The sequence below is a fragment of the Thalassophryne amazonica genome, chromosome 19 (assembly GCF_902500255.1).
Source record: "Thalassophryne amazonica chromosome 19, fThaAma1.1, whole genome shotgun sequence".
Taxonomy (NCBI): Eukaryota; Metazoa; Chordata; class Actinopteri; order Batrachoidiformes; family Batrachoididae; genus Thalassophryne; species Thalassophryne amazonica.
Window position 1 is genome coordinate 12,882,331 of NC_047121.1, and position 22,616 is coordinate 12,904,946.

The 22,616-nt window shown below is 40.9% G+C and overlaps 2 protein-coding genes across 3 annotated transcripts in view; both read right to left on the reverse strand.

Annotated features, from left to right (window-relative positions):
• Positions 1 to 554: 554 nt before the first annotated feature.
• On the reverse strand, positions 555 to 3,249 carry LOC117500959 (probable N-acetyltransferase CML1). Of its 2 annotated transcripts, XR_004557897.1 has the most exons (3): positions 3,197 to 3,249; positions 941 to 1,716; positions 555 to 901 (listed from the first exon to the last, which is right to left on the reverse strand). XR_004557897.1 is itself a non-coding variant. In XM_034159756.1 (2 exons), the coding sequence occupies exon 2, from the start codon at positions 1,705 to 1,707 to the stop codon at positions 1,033 to 1,035; it is 675 nt and encodes a 224-aa protein (XP_034015647.1). In that variant the 5' UTR covers positions 1,708 to 1,716; positions 3,197 to 3,249; the 3' UTR covers positions 555 to 1,032. The 2 variants fall into 2 exon arrangements, 1 of the variants encoding a protein (XP_034015647.1); XM_034159756.1 differs by having other exon boundaries at positions 555 to 1,716.
• Positions 3,250 to 14,687: 11,438 nt separating this feature from the next.
• The window catches only part of LOC117500919 (zinc transporter ZIP8-like), a 55,426-nt gene continuing 47,497 nt past the window's right edge, over positions 14,688 to 22,616 (reverse strand). Inside the window, 2 exon segments of the mRNA XM_034159706.1 lie at positions 14,688 to 14,923; positions 15,797 to 15,981. Coding sequence (XP_034015597.1) covers positions 14,777 to 14,923; positions 15,797 to 15,981 — 332 coding nt within the window. The 3' untranslated portion in view covers positions 14,688 to 14,776.

A 22,616-nucleotide genomic window follows, 5' to 3' on the forward strand; every position in this document is an offset into this window, starting at 1 on the left:
GTGTGGAATTGCCTGTAACAATAAATCAGTATCTTTTTATAAGTTTTGAATGACACCTTCAAATCTACGTGGTCGAAGGCCCCATCATGTTGATGCAGTAGCCCAAAAGGGACATATTTAATTCATTTGCCTTTTGCATTTTGTAGCATGGTAGGAAGACTGAAGAGAGAGAGAGAGAGAGAGAGAGAGAGGAAAAAAGGAATCAGTGGTTGCGCATGCAGGCCAACAAGTTTGAGAATGCTAATTTTTCTGAAATGGAGGAAAAACTTTACCAGGAGAGAAGGCAGGGAGCATGAATCCCCATTGCCAAAGAAGCAAACATGTAAAGGAAACTGGCAAAGGCATTAATGCAATCTGCAACCACACCACTAGATGACACCAAATCCTACACATTGTGGCTTTAACATCAAATCACTAATGGGTGAAATTATGACTGTAACTGTATGTGAAGGTAGCCTTGTGTGTAAATGTGTTCATTTCTTGAACACATTTATGTGTTTATGTGTATGTCGACGCTACGATAAAGTCTAATGCCTTTAAAAAAAAAAGCACCATTTTATCATGAATTAAAACAGGTTTTATAAATAATATCTGAAATAAAGCTTTACAGATGGAACTATTCAATAAGAGAACGACAGGCAAACGCATTCAAAATAAAGATAATTATGGCTAATCTTGATCACACTGTAGCACAGTATTTACTGTAAGAGGAAAAATTTTAACCAGTCATGGAATCTTACTAATGATTGCAAATGCTTAATTAAAGCAAATAATGAACAACCAGGATTTACGCCTGTATTATTCAATCACTCTCATACCAAAGGGGGATGCATCAATCATCAAGCCTTCCACTCTAACTACAGAAGGTGAACCTTGTACTTTTACTGGGTTTAACAGGATAAATGATCACCTGCATTGTTCTAAGAGTTTACCTGCTCTATGATTAATGCATTCTCCTGAAGTCATAAACATTGAAAGTGGACAATACTTTCACCCTGCAACAACACACAATCATTGTTTGTTCCAGTCTAATCAATCCTTTTGCACACCTTGCTGTAAATTGAGCCTGAACTCAAATAGAGTGAAGTTCGTGACTTTGGCAAAAAGCTGAGGAACAAGAAATTCCCTCATTTTCTCATAGCCCATGTGCACATACAGCTTCTGAGCATCTGTCTGCACCACAGATGTGACAAGGTACACAGCGCTGTAGCCCCTGTCACGGGTAAAATCAGACACTGTCCGACACAGAGCCTTAGCAATGCCCATCCCACGGTGACTACGCCTGACAGACATGCGTTTCAGCTCCAAACAGTCTGGGTGCTCCTTATTTCGCACGCAAGCCACGGTGCCAACAACCTGACCATCAATCTCAGCAACCCAAAAGCATGAATCCTCCTTCTCCATGTAAGTCTCCCTGATGTTGCAGAGGTCCAACCTGAGGGATGTGTCAATGTATTCACTGAACATGTAGATGACAAACTGTCGAATGCCAGCCAGCAGAAGGGTAACAGCCAGGATGGGCAGCAAGAAGGACTTGGAGCTGGTCATTAAAGTGCAGAACACACACATGAGCAACATCTGGGTCAGCGGCTGTTTCAGAATGTGCATGAAGGCTGAAGGCACGTGCTCACTCATCCCCAAGGTGAAGATTTCCTTCACTGTCTTGTCATCATCATCCCAATACTTCCTGATCTGAATATTGGCCATGGTTCTGTCCTATACAAACAGGAACATAAACTGTGATTTGAACAGTCATTTTGCAAACATATCATGTAAATCTGCATGTTTTGCTGATAAAATCTTTTTACAACCATAATATCTCTGTTCGCAGCATACATATCCCACAGTGGAATTATCATATTATATAATTTACAGCAGCACTTTAGTGATTTACTACACAATGCCAATCCTATACTGATCACTTTCACTAATACCTTTATTTTTCCTCAGCAACATCACTTTGTGGGCTTGTAAATTATTAACATTCCAGAATTGAACTTGTACCATATGGGAAAGCCACTACTGCACAAGACTCAAAAAAGTGCACAAAGCCATGGTCCAGTTGCAGAAATATTGTTAATATTTCCAAATGTTTACCTATTTACCAAAGTGAGAACATAACCATAATAAACTATGAGAGTAAATATTTAGCATTTTGTAAGAGACACCAGGGGTACAGCATCATTTTGACATACGAAGCACGCAGTATTCTGAAATGACAGATTCTGGGGTGAAAATAAATAAAATTAAATAAAACTATTGTCCTGATTTTGGGCAGCATGGTGGATGAGTGGTTATCACTGTTGCCTCACAGCAAGAAGGTCATGGGATTACATCCTGCCTGGTCCTTTCTTGTGTGGATTTTGCATGTTGTCCCCATGTTTGCATGGGTTTCCTCCCACATCCAAAGACATGCAGGTTAGGTGAACTGGAAACTTTAAATTGACAGTATGTGTGGGTGCGAGTGTGTTTGTTTGTCTATATTTGGCCATGTGATAGACTACTAACAAAAATAAGAACTTAACTATAAACTATTTGAAATTAAATATTTTGTAAGAGACACCAGGTGTAGAGCATCATTTTGACATTCGAAGCAGGCAGCATCCTGAAATGACAGATTCTGGAGTGAAAATACTGTAAATACCCCTAATTAGAGTAGTGGTATAGAGGATGGATGTCCTGGTTTTCAGCTGCAACAAAAGTCTTGCAGAGTAGCAGAATTTCAATATCCTCCAGGACCAGTTTTGGAAGATTTCATACATTATCATACTGTGCAAAAAAGATATATATTAATGTCCGTGCAGTTGTGTGCACTAAAATGAAATCACTATAAAATCACTTTTTTTTTAGCACAGCATCACTCACACCATCAAATCAATATAGCTCAAAACTACTAATGTCACTTCCTCATCTGGAATATATAAACATTTATCAGCAGGATTGAAATCGACATACACAGATGACACGAACTTGAAATTCCTGATGAGCCAGACGCTGTTTGTGACCGAGAGTTAAAAAACAAACACACACGCACACGCACGGCCCGCTCACTGACTTATTTCATCTTAATGCGTCAGTGCGGGTTTTAGTTCTTTTGCACCTTACATTAAGATTTCACCATGAAGTGAGGAAAAAAACACGCTCAGAAAATGCACTAAGGTCTAAAGCGTTTTCAAGTTAAATGTGTCTTTGTTACCTCTGTCTCTCGGTCTGCAGTCGCAGCACTTCCTGGATTTACTGAACGCCTGAGGAGGGTCTTACCGCTGATTGGCTGCCACAACGTGTGAAGTACGGAAGCGCATTGGTCCCCACGGGGTTTTGTTTGTTTGTTTGTCCCCCATGTTGTCTCACCCACTATCTGTGTATATATCATCAAACAATAATTTAAAATTGAATAATTGTTGCAACCTCAAAGTAATGACAGGCTACTTCACAATTGTCGTTAAGATTCTTTTTTTATGTCAATATTGTAATAATGTAAAGAAAGAAGTTTTTAGACCTTCACCCTCTGTTATACTCTCCACGTTCCTTGAGATTTAAATTATAGTTGAAACTTACAAATAAAAGACAAATTATTGAAGAAACACTCAATAGTTTATCACAGTGCTTCTGATTTTGTTTTGTTTTTTCGTAGCGATGAAATGTAAATTTAAAAACTGAAATTGTAGCAGGTATATTTGTTGAAATAGAGATCAGTCCCACATACATTTTTTCACATATTTGAAAATAATTGAGAATCACAGCTGTGAGCTGGCTGTTCTTTATGAAAAAATTAACAATTTAGGATTTTAGTACTGTGAAATTTACGTTTTCAAATATTTTCTACTTTAAAATACTCAGGTAAGCTAATCACAAGGCTAGGAATACTCACAACGCAGGTCTCCATGGTTCGTGCCCTTCAAGGATCGAAAGGATCGATTCAAAGCGGGAATGGCGACGTCACCAGTACCAAAACATCCAAAGCAAAGCTAATTTGCAGAGTTTTATTTCACCATGGGCAGATTTTTTGTGTCATTTCTGGTTTGTGGTTTCGTCTACCGAGCTCACAACTGCGGCTGTGCAAATCAGCACACTTATGAGTTCTCTGCATGCACTGTTTATGCTCCAAAAAAGAGCCATTTGAATTGTTGACAATTAAAATATGTACTCTTTGTATATTGTGCCTAAAACTCTGGTGAATATATTATCAAGGTTTTTAAACTTTGTTATTGTGTTTGTTTTATGTAAACATCTGAGAATCTCAAGTGATTTCTCTATTATTTACAATGGGAATCGCTGTGAGCCGCGATCACTTCCTGGTCATGCCATTCTGGGGGAAAAAGAAGTTTGCTCTTTAACTCCCTGCTTATTGTCCTTTACAACACTGTTTCTGCTGTATGTTCCAGAGTAATATATATAAAAGTTCAGAAATCCGGTTTGCATTTATGAAGTTCCATGCAGGTTGAAGGTAGCAGACATGGAATATTTGGAATATTTGTTTTAGCAAGTTTTTAGGTGTGCAAGAGTATGCAGTCATTTTTCCATTTTTCATTTAAAAATTCTCCACACATTCTTTGTTGAGGGCAGGTCAGAACTGCAGACCGGCCAGTCCAGTACTCGTACATTCTCTTTCCACAGTCAGGTCTTTGTAATGTGTGCAGAATGTGATGTTGCACAGTCCCCTGGAAAAAGATGTTGTCTTGAAGGTGACACTGACAAAACCATACCATGACAGACCTTGGGTTTTGGACTTCTGCTGATAATAGTCTGGATCAGGGGTGGGCAACTTGTTCCAGAAAGGGCCAAGAGGGTGCAGGTTTTCTTTGCAGCCACTGACTCCACCAGGTAATTTCTGTCACTGATTAACTGATTCCATCTGCTCAAAGTGATATTAATCAATGAAATCACCTGGTGGAGTCAGTGTCTGCAAAGAAAACCTGCACCCTCTTGGCTCTTTCTGGAACAAGGTGCCCACACCTGGTATGGATTGTTCTTTTACTCATTGGACTGGAGCACATGGTGTCCATTTCTTCCAAAAAAAAAAAAAAAAAAAAAGATCTAGAATACTGATTCATCTGACCACAATACACATACTGTGTGATGGTACAACCCAGATTCCTTCAAGCCCAGATAAGGTGACACTTCTTCTGGACTAGGTTAACATAAGGTTTCTTTTTTGCACAGTAAAGTTTTACATTTGTGAATGGAACTTTGTATTGTAGTGCTTGCAAATGTTTCCCAAACTAATCCCTTTCACATTGGTGGTTCTTGATGCTTTGTTGTCGGAGAGATTAGAGATCACCGGTGTTCAATTTATGCTTGCGCCTTTGCCCTATAAGCACTGAAATTCCACCAAATTCCTTGAATTATTTTAATGATATTATACACTGTAGAGGAAGGACTGTGCAAATCCCTTCCAGTCTTTCTTTGAGGAATGTTGTTTTTCACCATTTCAATAATTTTCTTATGCATTTGCTGCCAAACTGGAGATCCTCTGCCCATCTTTGCTCCTCAGACTCAGCCATTCATGGAAATGCAAATTCTAAAACCCCTAGCAGTGATCCTTGCATTTACTTTAACTTTTATTCTTCTATTGCTTGGTCTGCTGCTTTTGTACCAAATAAAGATGACAATCATTCATACATACATATATCTTCAACTGTTTATCTGGGATCGAGTTGCGGGGGATAACAGTCATCTGTTGATATAATTCATTCATTCATATTCATGATTGCATTTTGATGATGAATGCTTCGTTGGTCATTACTGTCATTGCTGCAAAGGTTTGCAAAGAACCAGTAGGCTGAAAGATCAACATATAATCAACGTATCCCACACATCAGAAACTATTCAGATCAAATATGAAATATAGATCTTGCAGTTGATTAGCAACAAGACAAGTTTTTAAAAGACAGCTAAAGTCAATTTTATTCAATCGGCGAATGGAAGAGGATCACGCCACACTTTTATTTTATTTTATTTTTTAATGTGATTTCTGGTCCAAAAGACAAGCTTATCTTCTAGTCCATTATTTTATAGTCCGAATCTCGGTGCTATTTGTTGTTGTTTTCTTGTCTGAAACTTGGTGCTAAATTGAGCTGTCGTCTACATTTCCACAGGGATACACTTTTTATTTTAATTTATTTAGATCTTATTGTTGTCTGTTCAATTTGTACTTACTTTATTTCACTGGTATCCCAGTGTAAATGATTATATATGCAGTGGGGAAAATAAGTGTTTGAGCTAAGCTACCACATGGCATTCATTCATTCTTTACTTTTGACAGACTTAAAGTTTAACCAGATGCTTTAAGGTGCGTCAAGTCTTTTGAATTCTTAAGAGAACTTCCGAGCTGAGCTTTTCAAATTAAGAGCGAATTTACAGAAAAGCGACTTTTCCTTTTCATAAGTTTTCAACGCTCTTAAAGTTTTACTTTTTTCTAAATTCACAAAGACTTTTAATTTGGCTTCAACAAATTTTTAAAAGCTACCAGACCATTTTCAACAAACACCTTCTACCTCTGGGTTCCTGCAAGCTGACAACGGAGCTGATTTGAAACCAGCAGCTAACCTGTCGGTAAAGCCAGCCAACACAAGCCCTGGGATCACTCCGGGACACCTCTGAGTTAACCTCAGACCCAGGTGAGCTCACGCTGCCCAGAGCAGGAATATCCACGACGGACGAAACAACTCTTCAACAGGAGCCAAGTGATCCAGGAAAAGGGTTTGTTGTCTATGCATACAAAGTGGCTACTTTTAATCCTTTGGCTCCTTTTTAAACATATTCATGCTTGTTTAATATTTTTCTTAATAATTGCCTTCAAAATTCATCACTAAATTCCAATCAGATTTATTTACTTAAAGTTTCGAGCTATCTCTCTTTCTTCCAGCGTCTCATTAGTAAGAAAATTGTTTCCATGAATGAACTTATTTTCATCACTGTCCATAAATGCCAGTAAAATGTTCATTTCTTGTATAAATTGTAAATAAATTCTAAACATTTCTGCTGTGGTTTATTTTGTGTACAGAAGGAAGCTCTTGGTCAACCGTATCATGAGAATTCAGACTTCAGATCAGAGATTGATTAAAATAAACGGAGACGGATTAATTCATTTGAGAATGATATATCCATCCATCCATCCATCCATTTTATTCCACTTTATCCAGAGTCGGGTCGCGGGGGCAGCAGCTCAAGCAAAGCAGCCCAGACGTCCCGATCCACACACACCTCCCCCAGCTCCTCTGGGGGAACCCCAAGGCGTTCCCAAGCCAGCCGAGAGATGTAATCCTTCCAGCGTGTCCTGGGTCTTCCCCGGGGCCTCCTCCCAATGGGACGTGCCCGGAACACCTCTCCAGCAAGGCATCCAGGGGGCATCCGAAAAAGATGCCCGAGCCACCTCAACTGACTTTCGACGTGGAGGAGCAGCGGCTCAACTCTGAGCTCCTCCCGAGTGACTGAGCTCCTCACCCTATCTCTAAGGGAGCGCCCAGCCACCCTGCGGAGGAAACTCATCTCGGCCGCTTGTACCTGCGATCTCGTTCTTTCGGTCATGAGCCAAATCTCATGACCATAGGTGAGGATCGGAACGTAGATCGATCGGTAAATCGAGAGCTTTGCCCCCCTACTCAGCTCTCTCTTCACCACGACAGTCCGATACAGCGACCGCATCACTGCAGACGCTGCAACGATCCGTCTATCGATCTCATGCTCCATCCGTCCCTCACTCGTGAACAAGACCCCAAGATACTTAAACTCCTCCACTTGAGGCAAGGACACTCCACCGACCTGAAGAGGGCAAAGCACCTTTTTCCGGTTGAGAACCATGGCCTCGGATTTGGAGGTGCTGATTTCATCCCGGACGCCTCACACTCGGCTGCAAACCGCCCCAGTGCACGCTGAAGGTCCTGATTTGACGAAGCCAACAGAACCACATCGTCTGCAAACAGCAGAGACGAGATTCTGTGGTTCCCAAACCAGACCCCCTCTACACCATGGCTGCGCCTAGAAATTCTGTCCATAAAAATAATGAACAGAACCGGTGACAAAGGGCAGCCCTGGCAGAGGCCAACATGCACTCGAAACAGGTTTGACTTACTACCGGCAATGCGAACCAAGCTCCTGCTGTGGTTGTACAGGGACCGGATAGCCCTTAGCAAAGGACCCCGGACCCCGTACTCCCGGAGCACTCCCCACAGGGTGCCCCGAGGGACACGGTCGAACGCCTTCTCCAGATCCACAAAACACATGTGGACTGGTTGGGCGAACTCCCATGAACCCTCGAGCACCCGATGGAGCGTGTAGAGCTGGTCCAGTGTGCTGCGACCAGGACGAAAACCACACTGTTCCTCCTGAATCCGAGCTTTGACCATTGGTCGAATTCTCCTCTCCAGTACTCTGGAATAGACCTTACCGGGGAGGCTGAGGAGTGTGATCCCCCTATAGTTGGAACACACCCTCCGGTCCCCCTTCTTAAACAGAGGGACCACCACCCCGGTCTGTCAATCCAGAGGCACTGTCCCCGATCGCCACGCAATGTTGCAGAGGCGTGTCAGCCAAGACAGTCCCACAACATCCAGAGACTTAAGGTACTCAGAACGGATTTCATCCACCCCAGGAGCCTTGCCACCGAGGAGCTTTCTAACCACCTCGGTGACTTCTGCCTGGGTAATGGATGAGTCCGCCTCTGGGTCCCCAGTCTCTGACGTGACGATGGGATTGAGGACATCCTCGAAGTACTCCTTCCACCGCCCAACAACATCCCCAGTCAGGGTCAACAGCTCCCCACCTGCACCGTAAACAGTGCCGGTGGAGAGCTGCTTCCGCCTCCTGAGGCGTCGGACGGTTTGCCAGAATCTGTTCGAGGCCGACCGATAGTCCTCCTCCATAGCCTCCCCGAACTCCTCCCAGACCCGAGTTTTTGCCTCTGTGGACCAGTGCGGACCAGTGGAATCCGACTGTTTAATTAAAAACGATGATATATTAGATGATATAAGAATGATATATTAATGTTTAAATTATAGTACCAATGCTATAAAAATAATAGGTGGTGCCCCAAGTAATAATTAAATAATAAGTATTAAACCCTAAATTAATTATTTTGCTGACCCGTTACATTGGGCCTAGTCCAATCTAATTCAATTTGGGAGTTTAACTACTCATTCACTATAAATTGCTACATATTAATGGTTCCCCGTGTGAGGGCCATTCAGTAATAAATTACTTTATTAAATAAATGTTACATGTTTTGGTTCCCCATTGCGAGGCCTTAATATCTGTAAATTAAAGATTGAAATAAAAACGTTACAATATTAAGGAACATTTTATGCTAAATGTAGCATAAAATTTTACGTTTTATTTTTTCTGACAAAGAACAACCAGACTCCTTTATTTTATTTTTTTTAAATCTCTTTAATCTCTTTAATAAACAAATCTCTGCAACCTCATCAAAATTAAAAAAATAAAACAAAAATATGAATAATAGATTGCTTGAGTACCAGAGATGGGAGTATAAGTGAAAACTGAAATATGAAACTGCATGTCTCAGGTGAGCCTGACTATCATGTGTCGATAGCTGACTTGGGACATGCAGTTTCATGATTTGCAACTCTGCTGAGTACACACACATTTGAAGATAAAACAACTAAGGTATCACTTGTACAGCCTAGTGGCTTTAGATAAGTCACAGGATGGCTACACCAACAGTTGTAAATCCATTAAAAAAAGGAAATGAGTTTGGCACAGGCTGAACATTTGATCTTTTATGGTTTTTGTGGTACCACATAAAATCTGAACACCTTGTTCTCGTCTTCAGGATGTTTCATCACTCATTCAAGTGAATTCTTCTGTTAGTTTGTTGAGCGGCTATAATGACAAAGATTGTTCAAGATGTTCAGTTGCTTTCAAGTAAATTTAGATATTGCATCACCTGCATTCACCCTATTGAGATACCCCATAATCCCTTGTGCGCCAGAGTCGCTGTAGCCTAAACAACATACTAGAAAAACCACATGACAATTGCAAATGAACATTATACTACCAAAATGCAATGTTTCATGCATTTCATAACATTTATAAGAAACTGCATGCATGAGATCCTGAGAACTTGCTAAAACAAATATTCCAAATATTCCATGTCTGCTACGTTTAACCTGCATGGAACTGGGTGCAAAATATTATTTTTATTATGACAACCCAGTTCCAGTGAAGTTGGGACGCTGTGTAAAATGTAAATAAAAACAGAATACAATGATTTGCAAATCCTCTTCAACCTATATTCAATTGAATACACCACAAAGACAAGATATTTAATGTTCAAACTGATAAATTTTATTGTTTTTTTTGCAAATATTTGGTCATTTTGAAATGGATGCCTGCAACACGTTTCAAAAAAGCTGGGACAGTGGTATGTTTATCACTGTGTTACATCACCTTTCCTTCTAACAACACTCAATAAGTGTTTGGTAACTGAGGACACTAATTGTTGAAGCTTTGTAGGTGGAATTGTTTCCCATTCTTGCTTGATGTACGACTTCAGTTGTTCAACAGTCCGGGGTCTCTGTTGTCATATTATGCGCTTCATAATGCGCCACACATTTTCAATGGGCAACAGTTATGGACAGCAGGGAGCCCAGTCTAGTACCCGTACTCTTTCACTATGAAGCCACGCTGTTGTAACATGTGCAGAATGTGGCTTGGCATTGTCTTGCTGAAATAAGCAGGGACGTCCCTGAAAAAGACTTTGCTTGGATGGCAGCATGTGTTGCTCCAAAACCTGGATGTACCTTTCAGCATTGATGGTGCCATCACAGATGTGTAAGTTGTCCATGCCATGGGCACTAACACACCCCCATACCATCACAGATGCTGGCTTTTGAACTTTGCACTGGTAACAATCTGGATGGTCTTTTTCCTCTTTTGTCTGGAGGACACGACATCCATGGTTTCCAAAAACATGAAATATGGATTCATCAGACCACAGCACACTTTTCCACTTTGTGTCTGTCCATTTCAAATGAGCTCGGCCCAGAGAAGGCGGCGGCATTTCTGGATGTTGTTGATGTATGGCTTTCACTTTGCATGATAGAGTTTTAACTTGCACTTGTAGCTGTAGCGAGGAACTGTGTTAACTGACAATGGTTTTCTGAAGTGTTCCTGAGCCCACGCAGTAAGATCAATTACACAGTGATGTTGATTTTTAATGCAGTGCCGCCTGAGGGATCGAAGGTCACGGGCATTCAATGTTGGTTTTTGGCCTTGTCGCTTACATGTAGAAAGTTCTCCAGATTCTCTGAATCTTTTGATTATATTATAGATTGTAGATGATGGAATCCCTAAATTCCTTGCAATTGAATGTTGAGAAACATTGTTCTTAAACGGCTGGACTGTTTTTTCAGGCAGTTGTTCACAAAGTGGTGATCCTCGCCCCATCTTTGATTGTGAACAGCTGAGCCTTCTGGGGATGTTCCTTTTATAACCAATCATGACACTCACAATTAGTGTCCTCAGTTCCCAAAAGCTTACTGAGTGTTAATAGAAGGAAAGGTGATGTAACACAGTGGTAAACATACCACTGTCCCTACTTTTTTGAAATGTGTTGCAGGCATCCATTTAAAAATGAGAAAATATTTGCACAAAAACAAAAAAGTCTGTCAGTTTGAACATTAAATATCTTGTGTTTGTGGTGTATTCAAATGAATATAGGTTGAAGAGGATTTGCAAATCATTGCATTCTGTTTTTATTTACATTTCACACAACGTCTCAACTTATTTGGAATTGGAGTTGTAGAGAAATTACACCATATGCGTCATATTTACCCCATTAGGGCCTGCCCTCAAACAAGGCTGCTGTGCCCAGTTGACATCTCGCAGAGTGGCGACCTTTGTGAAATTGTGTGAGATTTTGCAGAATTTGAAACCTCAATAGGGCAAATGGATGACTGAAAACAGTCAGTCAATAGTATAACATGATATTCAAATCTCTTTTTGAGCTCATCTATACAGTGTGTTGAGTGTTGAAAAAGTTTTGAGAAAGTGCTTTGCAGAGAGATGAACTAAAAATAATTATTATATTTTGTTGTTATTATTACATACACAAATGCACAAATTATTATTATTATCAATTCATTCACAATACCATATGTGTCAACCTTCCTCCAGAAAGGGCAAAGAGGGTAAACACCAACTCCACCAGGTGATTTCACTGATTAACAGCCAGAGTTCACCAATGAAATCACCTGGTGGAGTTGGTGGTTACAAAGAAACCTGCACCCTCTTTGCCCTTTCTGGAGGCAGGTAGACACCTATGCAGTACCCACTAATTATATTTAAGGTTCATGGGGAAGCTGGAGCCTATCCCAGCAGTCATAGGGCGAGAGGCAGGGTACACCCCGGACAGTACATTGCAGACCCACTGGTAGATAGACAAACACATTTGCACCCCTACAGTCAATTTAAAGTGTCCAATTCACCTAACCTGCATGTCTTTGGAAGTGGGAATAAGCCGGAGCACCCCAAGGAGAACATGCAAGCGCCACACAGAAAGGACCAATTAGGAAGCAATGCCTGGAACGTCTTGCTGTGAGGCATCAGTGGTGACCACTAAGCCACTGCTCTATTTTTGCTGTTGCTGTTGTTCTTGAGATGGTGGTGGCCTTGAGGCAGACGTGTGACTAGATTATAATTTATTTAATCCTCTGTCAGACAGGAAGTTCACTTAAGTGCCCTGCCATAAAAAAAAAGAAATTCACTAAAGTGCCCTGTCGTAAAAATAACCCCCCCCAAAAAAACAAAAAAAACAAATTGTGACTGCACAAAAGGGACAAGTGACAGAAGACAGCAAGTCATCAATGATGACTCTTAAAGGAGTTCCAAGCTTCAGTAACTGATGGACTTTTTTTTTTGTATAAAGAAACCTAATAATTTACTTTAATTTTAGTTCATAAAAAAAAACCAAGGTGAAAGTCTGAGGGTTTTTGTGCACCACCTTTAGCCACTGTATTATGGTCACAGCTTTATAGAAGCCTTTATGAGCAGCGTATGCCTCTAATTTTTGATTTCTTTACCATTATTGGCATGTAACAAATGTCCAGCAGTTTTTATCACATTAAATCAGCTGACAGCTCTTTGTGCAACATGAACAGCATATGAATAATAAGCATAATATTTTAGTGTTACTCCTAAATGCAACAACAACAATAACCACAAACCCTACACCAGTCATCGTATCAGTCCCAGAACTCTGCAATGCCAAAAATCAAGAACATGAACCAAATTAATCTGTTGAGGTGATTTTTTTTTTTTAGGTGGGAGGGGGTGCAGCTCTAACAGAATCAGGTACAACAGTGATCATTAAAATGCAAAACTACTATAAATAGTTGGTTGAATAGCACGATTGATTTTTGTCTTTGTCCTTTGTTCTCTTTGGTATTTGTGGCTGATCATATTGATTGATTGAATCACACAGTCGTAAACACTGCTTAGCAGAAGTCATCAATGGTCTTGAGTGGACAAAGGTACAACAGAGTCATTTATGTCAGGCTTGTCAACATATCCGATCTCATTCTCATGATTTGAGTTACATTCTGAATCCACAGAAGAACATCATACCCTTGGGTTCTGTAAGTGTTGGGACAGTGATTTTTGTAATTTTGCCTCTGTACACCATGACAATAGTGTTCAGATGACAGTTGATGCAGGGTAAACTCTTCTCTTTAATTCAAGGGGTTTTATAAAAATATCACACCAACCATTAAAGAATTACAAACACATCTTTTTTACAGCACTTTTATTTAGGCAAGTCAGAGGGCAGATATGAACAAGTTACCAAATATGTCTTAAGTTTCCCACTGCCAATTCTTGTCCCAAATTTCTGTCCCAGTTTCAAAATTGAGAAACTTGCCCCAGTTTTCATGCATAAAGTGCTACTTGCATGTTTTTCCTCAACACACTAAAATAATGGCAAACATCTAAAAATTGTCTTCCGCTGAAGTGCATGACATGCTTTTCCTGACGCTGCAGAAGACCAAAAGGAGGCTTCTTCTCAGAGAACGGTAGCTTCCGAATACTGCATATTGCAACGGCTCATCCACTTTCACCTACTTTTACACGAGTGCTCACCATTCTGCAACAGTAAAATTAAATTATTCCAAGATTTGTCGATTACGATTTAACCCGACTATGCAAATTTTTTAAACACATTAAAACATTTCCAGATTGCTCACAATGTTTTACAATGCTACTTTTAGCACAGAATACACTCATTTTACTTACAGCCTCTGAAAACACAGGGACTGTATAAAATAGTTGTAATTCATAAATGTTTAATGCAATATTTTTGTGAAATCCCTTGAATTAAAGCTGAAAGTGTGCACTACAATCACAGCTGAAATATTTCAAATCCATTTTGGTGTACAGAGGCAAAATTGCAAAAAATGGTGTCACTGTGCAAGTACCTGACTGTACAAGTTCTCCTCACAATCCCATTGTGGCTGTCTGAAAATTAACTCAACACAAAAACACAGCTTATATTAGTTTACAGTACAGCACCATTGAGGTACAATCAATTAATTCTGCAACATTGTGAATAAATTATTGTCTCAGTGGAATTTGTCTACCACTGAAATTATTATAAATATTTTCCATTTTATGGAGCAGAATTTGCAGTAAGATGATCATCTATAAAACTATCATTCTATAAACAATTTTGTTTGTACAAAACATTAATTTTTCTGCACAGCTGAGCTTTGTGCAGAAATGGAAGCAGTTTGTTATCAATATTTCCTTCCTGTTTTGTGATACTTTAGCCCAGTTTGATATCGCCTGCGAACAAAGTGATGAGCAGTATGATGGTGAAACCGGTGAGCAGCCCGGCATTCTCAAGCAGGAAGAAGATGACCTTGGCACGTCTTTGCGTTTGTTCCCTTGCTATGGCATCCATCTCTGGAAACTGAAATGACAAAGAACAGTCAAGCACAGTCTTATCCCAGACAACATGCTGTGCGCTGTAAAACCACATCAGTTACAGTGCCTTGCACAAGTATTTAGCTCCTTGGTATTTCACATATGTATATTATTTTATTTATGCCATTTCAAATACAAAAAGTAAATCAGGCTTCTCAATATAAAAAAAAATCTATCTTCCTTAAACTCGGACTCAAAGCAAATCTCTACAACTTGATATAAATTAATTAAAAATATAAAAGCCAAGATGATGGGTTGCACAAGTAATCAGCCCCTTTGGTAGAATACCTGTAAATAATCACTTTCATTGCCAGTTTTCTTCAGACAAGTCAGGGGATGGATACATAAACATTTCCAAGTCGCTGAATATGTCTTGGACTTTATTTACATCAGTTATGAAGAAATACAAACAGCATGGCACTCTATGGTAAATCTGTGTGGAGCTGATAGTTCTCAAAAACTGAGTGACTGTGCAAGAAGGAGAAGAGTGAGGAAAGCCACCAAGACACCCAGACAACCCAGAAGAAGATCTAGGCTTCTGTGGCTGTGATAGGTGAAATTGTGCATAGTGCACATTTTGTATCACCAGTTCTACATCTTCATGATGAAGTGGTACCAACACATCAATTCTAGGCTTCCATCTCAGATGTACCTTCTGACAAATTGTAGCTGAACTTTCAGGTCTTCTTTTTAAGAAAATCCTCCTCTATACCACTAGACAGTTATAATGCACAATCACAAAACCTTTTATTTCTTGGTCCAAAAACAAACAAACAAACAAGCAAACAAAAATAAACAAACAATATTATAATTTGCTGTCACTATAATAATTATCAGTGAGTCATTTTATGTAACTCACCATGTCTGCTAGTGCAATGTACAGGAACATTCCTCCTGCAATACCAAAGATTGCATTGGGTGCAAAGCTGCTTCCAAGCAGGATGCCAATTACAAGTCCAACGTAACAAGACATTGATGATAACACGTTAAAGAAAATGGCCTGTGGTACACTCATGCCAGCATTCAGTAGGATCACAAAGTCACCTGCAGAGAGAATAAAACAAAGATGGGCATTTGTCACTCTTATCTCAACACCACTGATAACACTTTACACTATTAAATAATCTGTGTCTCCCAAAGTCCTGAGCCACCTATTCTTCTAAAAAAGTGAATTATGTTGCAATTGGAACCAGACCCCCCCCCCCCCCCACACACACACACACACACCACCACCACCACCCCCAAAAGCCAGAAACAAAGTTTTCTGCCATCATCAGTATTAGCTTTATTACTGCGTAGGTATTCATATACAGTGGGGGAAAATAAGTATTTGACCCCCTGTCAGTTTTGCAGGTTTTCCCACCTACAAAGAATGGAGAGGTCTGTCATTTTTATCGTAGGTACACTGCAACTGTGAGAGACAGAATCTAAAAAAAAAAAAAATCCAGAAAATCACAATGTATGATTTTTAAATAATTAATTTGCATTTTATTGCATGAAATAAGTATTTGACCCCCTACCAACCAGCAAGAATTCTGGCTCACACAGACCTCTTAATTTTTCTTTAAGAAGCCCTCTTATTCTGCACTCTTTACCTGTATTAATTGCACCTGTTTGAACTTGTTACTGTTATGTGGGCCGCCAGAAGAGGAGGTACTGCTGGCCCAACACCAGAGGGCGCCCTGCCTGAAAGCGGGCTTCAGGCACCAGAGGGCGCAGCCGCCTCCCTGGAACACCTTCAGACAGCTGTCAGTCATCACAACAGCTGTCATTCATCACCCCTCATCAGCCCACCATAAAAGCCTGGCAGAGACGTCACATCCCTGCCGAGAAATCTTCTACCTGACAAGGTAAAACTCTCAGCCGTTTGTCTGTGCCGTACGCACGTGTTCTTTTCTCTGAGTTTTGCAGGAGTACCTGTCACCTACTTTTAGCTGAGAGCTGGGTTTGTGGTTCGTAGAGGAGTGACGTTCTTCACCCCTCACTCTCGAACCAGATAAGTAGCATTTTCAGGCTCTGCACGAACTGTGTTCCTGTGTTGGAGGTGGAGATTCTCCATAAAAAGGAACTGAACTGTTTTTGCTGATTGTTCTGCTGGGTGTGCACACACCCACCATAAACTGTCTTTACTTCCTGCCAGCAGTATCAGATCTGACAGCTGGAGACGGTGGCCACCTGGGGACTCGGGACTTGGCGGCTCCGGTGCGCTCCAGATCCGTTGGCAGGGGAAATCGTGTGGGGCCCGGCTCTTCTCTGGACGGACGTCTTCTATCCTCGAGCCTGCCATCACGTCACCTTTGTATCATTGACTGTGTTCCAAATTTGCATTTGTCTGTATACCATTGTGCACATTTCACAACATTAAATTGTTGTACTTTTGACTTTCCATTGTCCGTTCATTTACGCCCCCTGTTGTGGGTCCGTGTCACTACACTTTTCCCCAACAGTTACAGGTATAAAAGACACCTGTTCACACACTCAATAAATCACACTCCAACCTGTCCACCATAGCCAAGACCAAAGAGCTGTTTAAGGACACCAGGGACAAAACTGTAGACCTGCACAAGGCTGGGATGGACTACAGGACCACAGGCAAGCAGCTTGGTAGAAGACAACAACTGTTATGATTATTTATTAGAAAGTGGAAGAAACATAAGATGACTGTCAGTCTCCCTCGGTCTGGGATTCCATGCAAGATCTCACTTTGTGGGGTAAGGATGATTTTGAGAAACACAGGAGGACCTGGTCAATGACCTGAAGAGAGCTGGGACCACAGTCACAAAGATTACATTAGTAACACATGATGCTGTCATGATTTAAAATCCTGCAGGGCAGCAAGGTCCCCCTGCTCAAGCCAGCACATGCCCAAGCCCGTTTGAAGTTCACCAGTGACCATCTGGATGATCCAGAGGAGGCATGGGAGAAGGTCATGTGGTCAGATGAGACCAGAATAGAGCTTTTTGGAATCAACTCCACTTACCATGTTTAGAGGATGAGAACAACCCCAACAAAACCATCCCAACCGTGAAGCATGGGGTGGAAACATCATAATCTGGGGGTGCTCTTCTGCAAAGGGGACAGGACAACTGCACCATATTGAAGGGAGGATGGATGGGGTCATGTATTGTGAGATTCTGGCAAACAACCTCCTTCCCTCAGTAAGAGCATTGAAGATGGGTCATGGCTGGGTCTTCCAGCAAAGACAATGACCCCAAACACACAGCCAGGGCAACTAAAGAGGGGCTCCGGAAGAAGCATTTCAAGGTCCTGGAGTGGCCTGGCCAGTCTCCAGACCTGAACTCAATAGAAAATCTTTGGAGGGAGCTGAAACTCCAAACCTGAAAGATTTGGAGGAGATCTGTATGGAGGAGTGGACCAAAATCCCTGCTGCAGTGTGTGAAAACTTGGTCAAGAACTACAGGAAACGTCTGACCTCTGTAATGCCAGGCAAACATTTCTGTACCAATTGTTAAGCTCTGTTTTTCTAGGGGGTCAAATACTTATTTCATGCAATAAAATGCAAATTAATTATTTAAAAATCATACAATGTGATTTTCTGGATTTTGTTTAGATTCTGTCTCTCACAGTTGAAGTGTACCTACAATAAAAATTACAGACCTCTCCATTCTTTGTAGGTGGGAAAACCTGCAAAACTGACAGGGGATCAAATACTTATTTTCCCCACTGTAAAAGGAATTTATTTTGGTGTGATGGTGTATACTAATGGCCATAAGAATACTGTTCAGTAATTTAAAAAATAAACAAAATAAGCAATAAGCAAAAATAGGGCAGTAAGAATTATTGCGCAATACTGTCCAAGGAATACAGTGAATACAGAGAACAGGTCAAGTCTGGGAGTCTGTGCTGGTCTCATGCATAGCAGCATCCACCACACTACAGAAATATTCTGGGTGGCAGTCACCCAGGCAGACAACTGGTCCACCCCCACCTCTTAAATGTAGCCATCTATATGCCACAGCCAGGTGAAGCTTGGGTTTCCTCTGGGCCTTTTCCAGTTGCTTGGGTTACCTGCAACCACTGACACACCTGTGCACTGGATCATGCAGAGAGAAGCATGCCACGTAGCAGTCCATCACACTGCAACTAACTCATATGAGTATCTCTAAGTCACTTCTTGTTTGACACAAAGTAATTCGAATGGTGCCTGAGGATCCTCTGAAAAGACCAAAGACACCCACCATGGGCTTCGGTCACAGGTTAACATTCTTGTCTCTCCACAGTGTGGATCCTGAATATTTGCAACTTTGTTCTCCTGGAAAGATACTGGCATTGTCAGATACCTTTTTTCCCTCAAGACTCCATAAGCTTTTGCTGGCCTCAATCTCAAAGCCTGATGACCCAGAGACAGGAATGTCATTGTTGAGATAAGTGAATTTCTCTACAGCTTCAACACTTACATCACATACAAATACATTTTTGATGGCTGATAAGCCTGGATCTTAGTATTGTTCCAGGACAATCACAAATCCAGACACTTTGACTCTTTACTCAGCTTTTCAAGTGCCACAATCAGGGCCTCCACTAACTCCACTAAGATCCCAGCACTGCTGTAAAGTCAATGTTGGGAAACCTTTCCTTGCCCCAAAGGCCACAACCCAACATCCAATCCATGCAAGCACTGAACAGGGAAGGAGCCAGAATGCATCCCTGACAAACAGATTTCACTGGATAGAAGTTAAAGATTCTTCTCTCACTCTGTACAGCACTCACACTATTGGTGTATAGGCTGGCTATGATGTCTGGCAACTTATTGGGGATGCCACAAATTTCAAGTATGTCCCACAGAGCACTCAGTTGAATCAAATAAGCACAACCAACAAAAAAGCTTGCCTTCAATAAGTACTCACAGAGCTAGGATGCACTCGATGGTTGACTTTTTGGCCATGAATCCAAAGTGCTCCAGTCGCTGAGCAGCAAGTAGCGGAAACTGTATCTTTTGAAGTTTGAACCATGAAGTATGTTTCCCAGCACAGACAGCAGTGTAATTCCTCTATAGTTGCTGCAATCCAGGTAATTACACTTTTCTTTCCAAAGACTGACAAAATGACATGTCTTTTTTGCCAGGCATTTGGTAAGGATTTTTTTTTACCCTTCTTCTAGGTAGAAATTAAGTTTACTTGCAATGCCAGGAAAGCAGCATCTCCACCCACCTCTAGGATTTCAGCTCAGTATCATAGATCCCTGGTGCAGGGGTGGTGGTCAAGTGCTTACGTGCTCTTGCTTCTAGTGTGGAAGATTCTCGGTTCAAAGCTGCCTGGCCATTCTACTTGTAATGTGGAGTTGAATCAGGAAGGGCATTCGGTGTAAAACTTGTGCCAAAGTTGGTGTCTGGTGTTTGAAACCTGATAGAGACAAACTGAAGGAACTTACTTTTTACCACAGAGCCCTGGTACTGCCTCCCCACCTAGATCACCACCTTTGTGATCTCACAAACATTTGTTGATTCATAGCTGAGTGACAGATCAGCTACCAGAACGCTGGCAGTGTGAATGTCTAACATCCTGGTAGGAGGATCAGCCTTAACATAAACTGTGCGTAAACTGTGTGGAAACTGTGCGTGCAGTGACACACATTGACAGGCAGTAGCACACAATGTCTGCGAATAAGTTGCACAATGTTCACAGCGAGTTCACGCAAGTGGCACAAAATCTATGCGTGCCAGAAATTTTGAACATTTCAAAATCTTCTTTGCGTACTCGCACATAGCCGCGCACAGTTCATGGACAGTTTACAACAGTTTACAATGAGTTTACTCAATGGCACTGTAAATTAGGTGCCAGTGCAGGGATCAAATTTGCGCAAGTGTCAAATCAAATCAAATCAAATCAATTTTATTTATATAGCACCAAATTACAACAAACAGTTGCCCCAAGGCTCTTTATATTGTAAGGCAAAGCCATACAATAATTACGGAAAAACCCCAACGGTCAAAACGACCCCCTGTGAGCAAGCACTTGGCGACAGTGGGAAGGAAAAACTCCCTTTTAACAGGAAGAAACCTCCAGCAGAACCAGGCTCAGGGAGGGGTAGTCTTCTGCTGGGACTGGGTGGGGCTGAGGGAGAGAACCAGGAAAAAGACATGCTGTGGAGGGGAGCAGAGATCAATCACTAATGATTAAATACAGAGTGGTGCATACAGAGCAAAAAGAGAAAGAAACACTCAGTGCATCATGGGAACCCCCCAGCAGTCTAAGTCTATAGCAGCATAACTAAGGGATGGCTCAGGGTCACCTGATCCAGCCCTAACTATAAGCTTTAGCAAAAAGGAAGGTTTTAAGCCTAATCTTAAAAGTAGAGAGGGTGTCTGTCTCCCTGATCCGAATTGCGAGCTGGTTCCACAGGAGAGGAGCCTGAAAGCTGAAGGCTCTGCCTCCCATTCTACTCTTAAAAACCCTAGGAACTACAAGTAAGCCTGCAGTCTGAGAGCGAAGCATTCTATTGGGGTGATATAGTACTATGAGGTCCCTAAGATAAGATGGGACCTGATTATTCAAAACCTTATAAGTAAGAAGAAGAATTTTAAATTCTATTCTAGAATTAACAGGAAGCCAATGAAGAGATGCCGATATGGGTGAAATATGCTCTCTCCTTCTAGTCCCCGTCAGTACTCTAGCTGCAGCATTTTGAATTAACTGAAGGCTTTTCAGGGAACTTTTAGGACAACCTGATAATAATGAATTACAATAGTCCAGCCTAAAAGAAATAAATGCATGAATTAGTTTTTCAACATCACTTTGAGACAAGACCTTTCTAATTTTAGAGATATTGCGCAAATGCAAAAAAGCAGTCCTACATATTTGCTTAATATACGCATTGAATGACATATCCTGATCAAAAATGACTCCAAGATTTCTCACAGTATTACTAGAGGTCAGGGTAATGCCATCCAGAGTAAGGATCTGGCTAGACATCATGTTTCTAAGATTTGTGGGGCCAAGTACAATAACTTCAGTTTTATCTGAGTTTAAAAGCAGGAAATTAGAAGTCATCCATGTCTTTATGTCTGTAAGACAATCCTGCAGTTTAGCTAATTGGTGTGTGTTCTCTGGCTTCATGGATAGATAAAGCTGAGTATCATCTGCATAACAATGAAAATTTAAGCAGTGCTGTCTAATAATACTGCCTAAGGGAAGCATGTATAAAGTGAATAAAATTGGTCCTAGCACCGAACCTTGTGGAACTCCATAATTAACCTTACTCTGTGAAGAAGATTCCCCATTTACATGAACAAATTGTAATCTATTAGATAAATATGATTCAAACCACTGCAGCGCAGTGCCTTTAATACCTATGGCATAAAATAATAAATAAAATTTCTGTAATAAAATTTTATGGTCAACAGTATCAAAAGCAGCACTGAGGTCTAACAGAACAAGCACAGAGATGAGTCCACTGTCTGAGACCATAAGAAGATCATTTGTAACCTTCACTAATGCTGTTTCTGTACTATGATGAATTCTAAAACCTGACTGAAACTCTTCAAATAGACCATTCCTCTGCAGATGATCAGTTAGCTGTTTTACAACTACCCTTTCAAGAATTTTTGAGAGAAAAGGAAGGTTGGAGATTGGCCTATAATTAGCTAAGATAGCTGGGTCAAGTGATGGCTTTTTAAGTAATGGTTTAATTACTGCCACCTTAAAAGCCTGTGGTACATA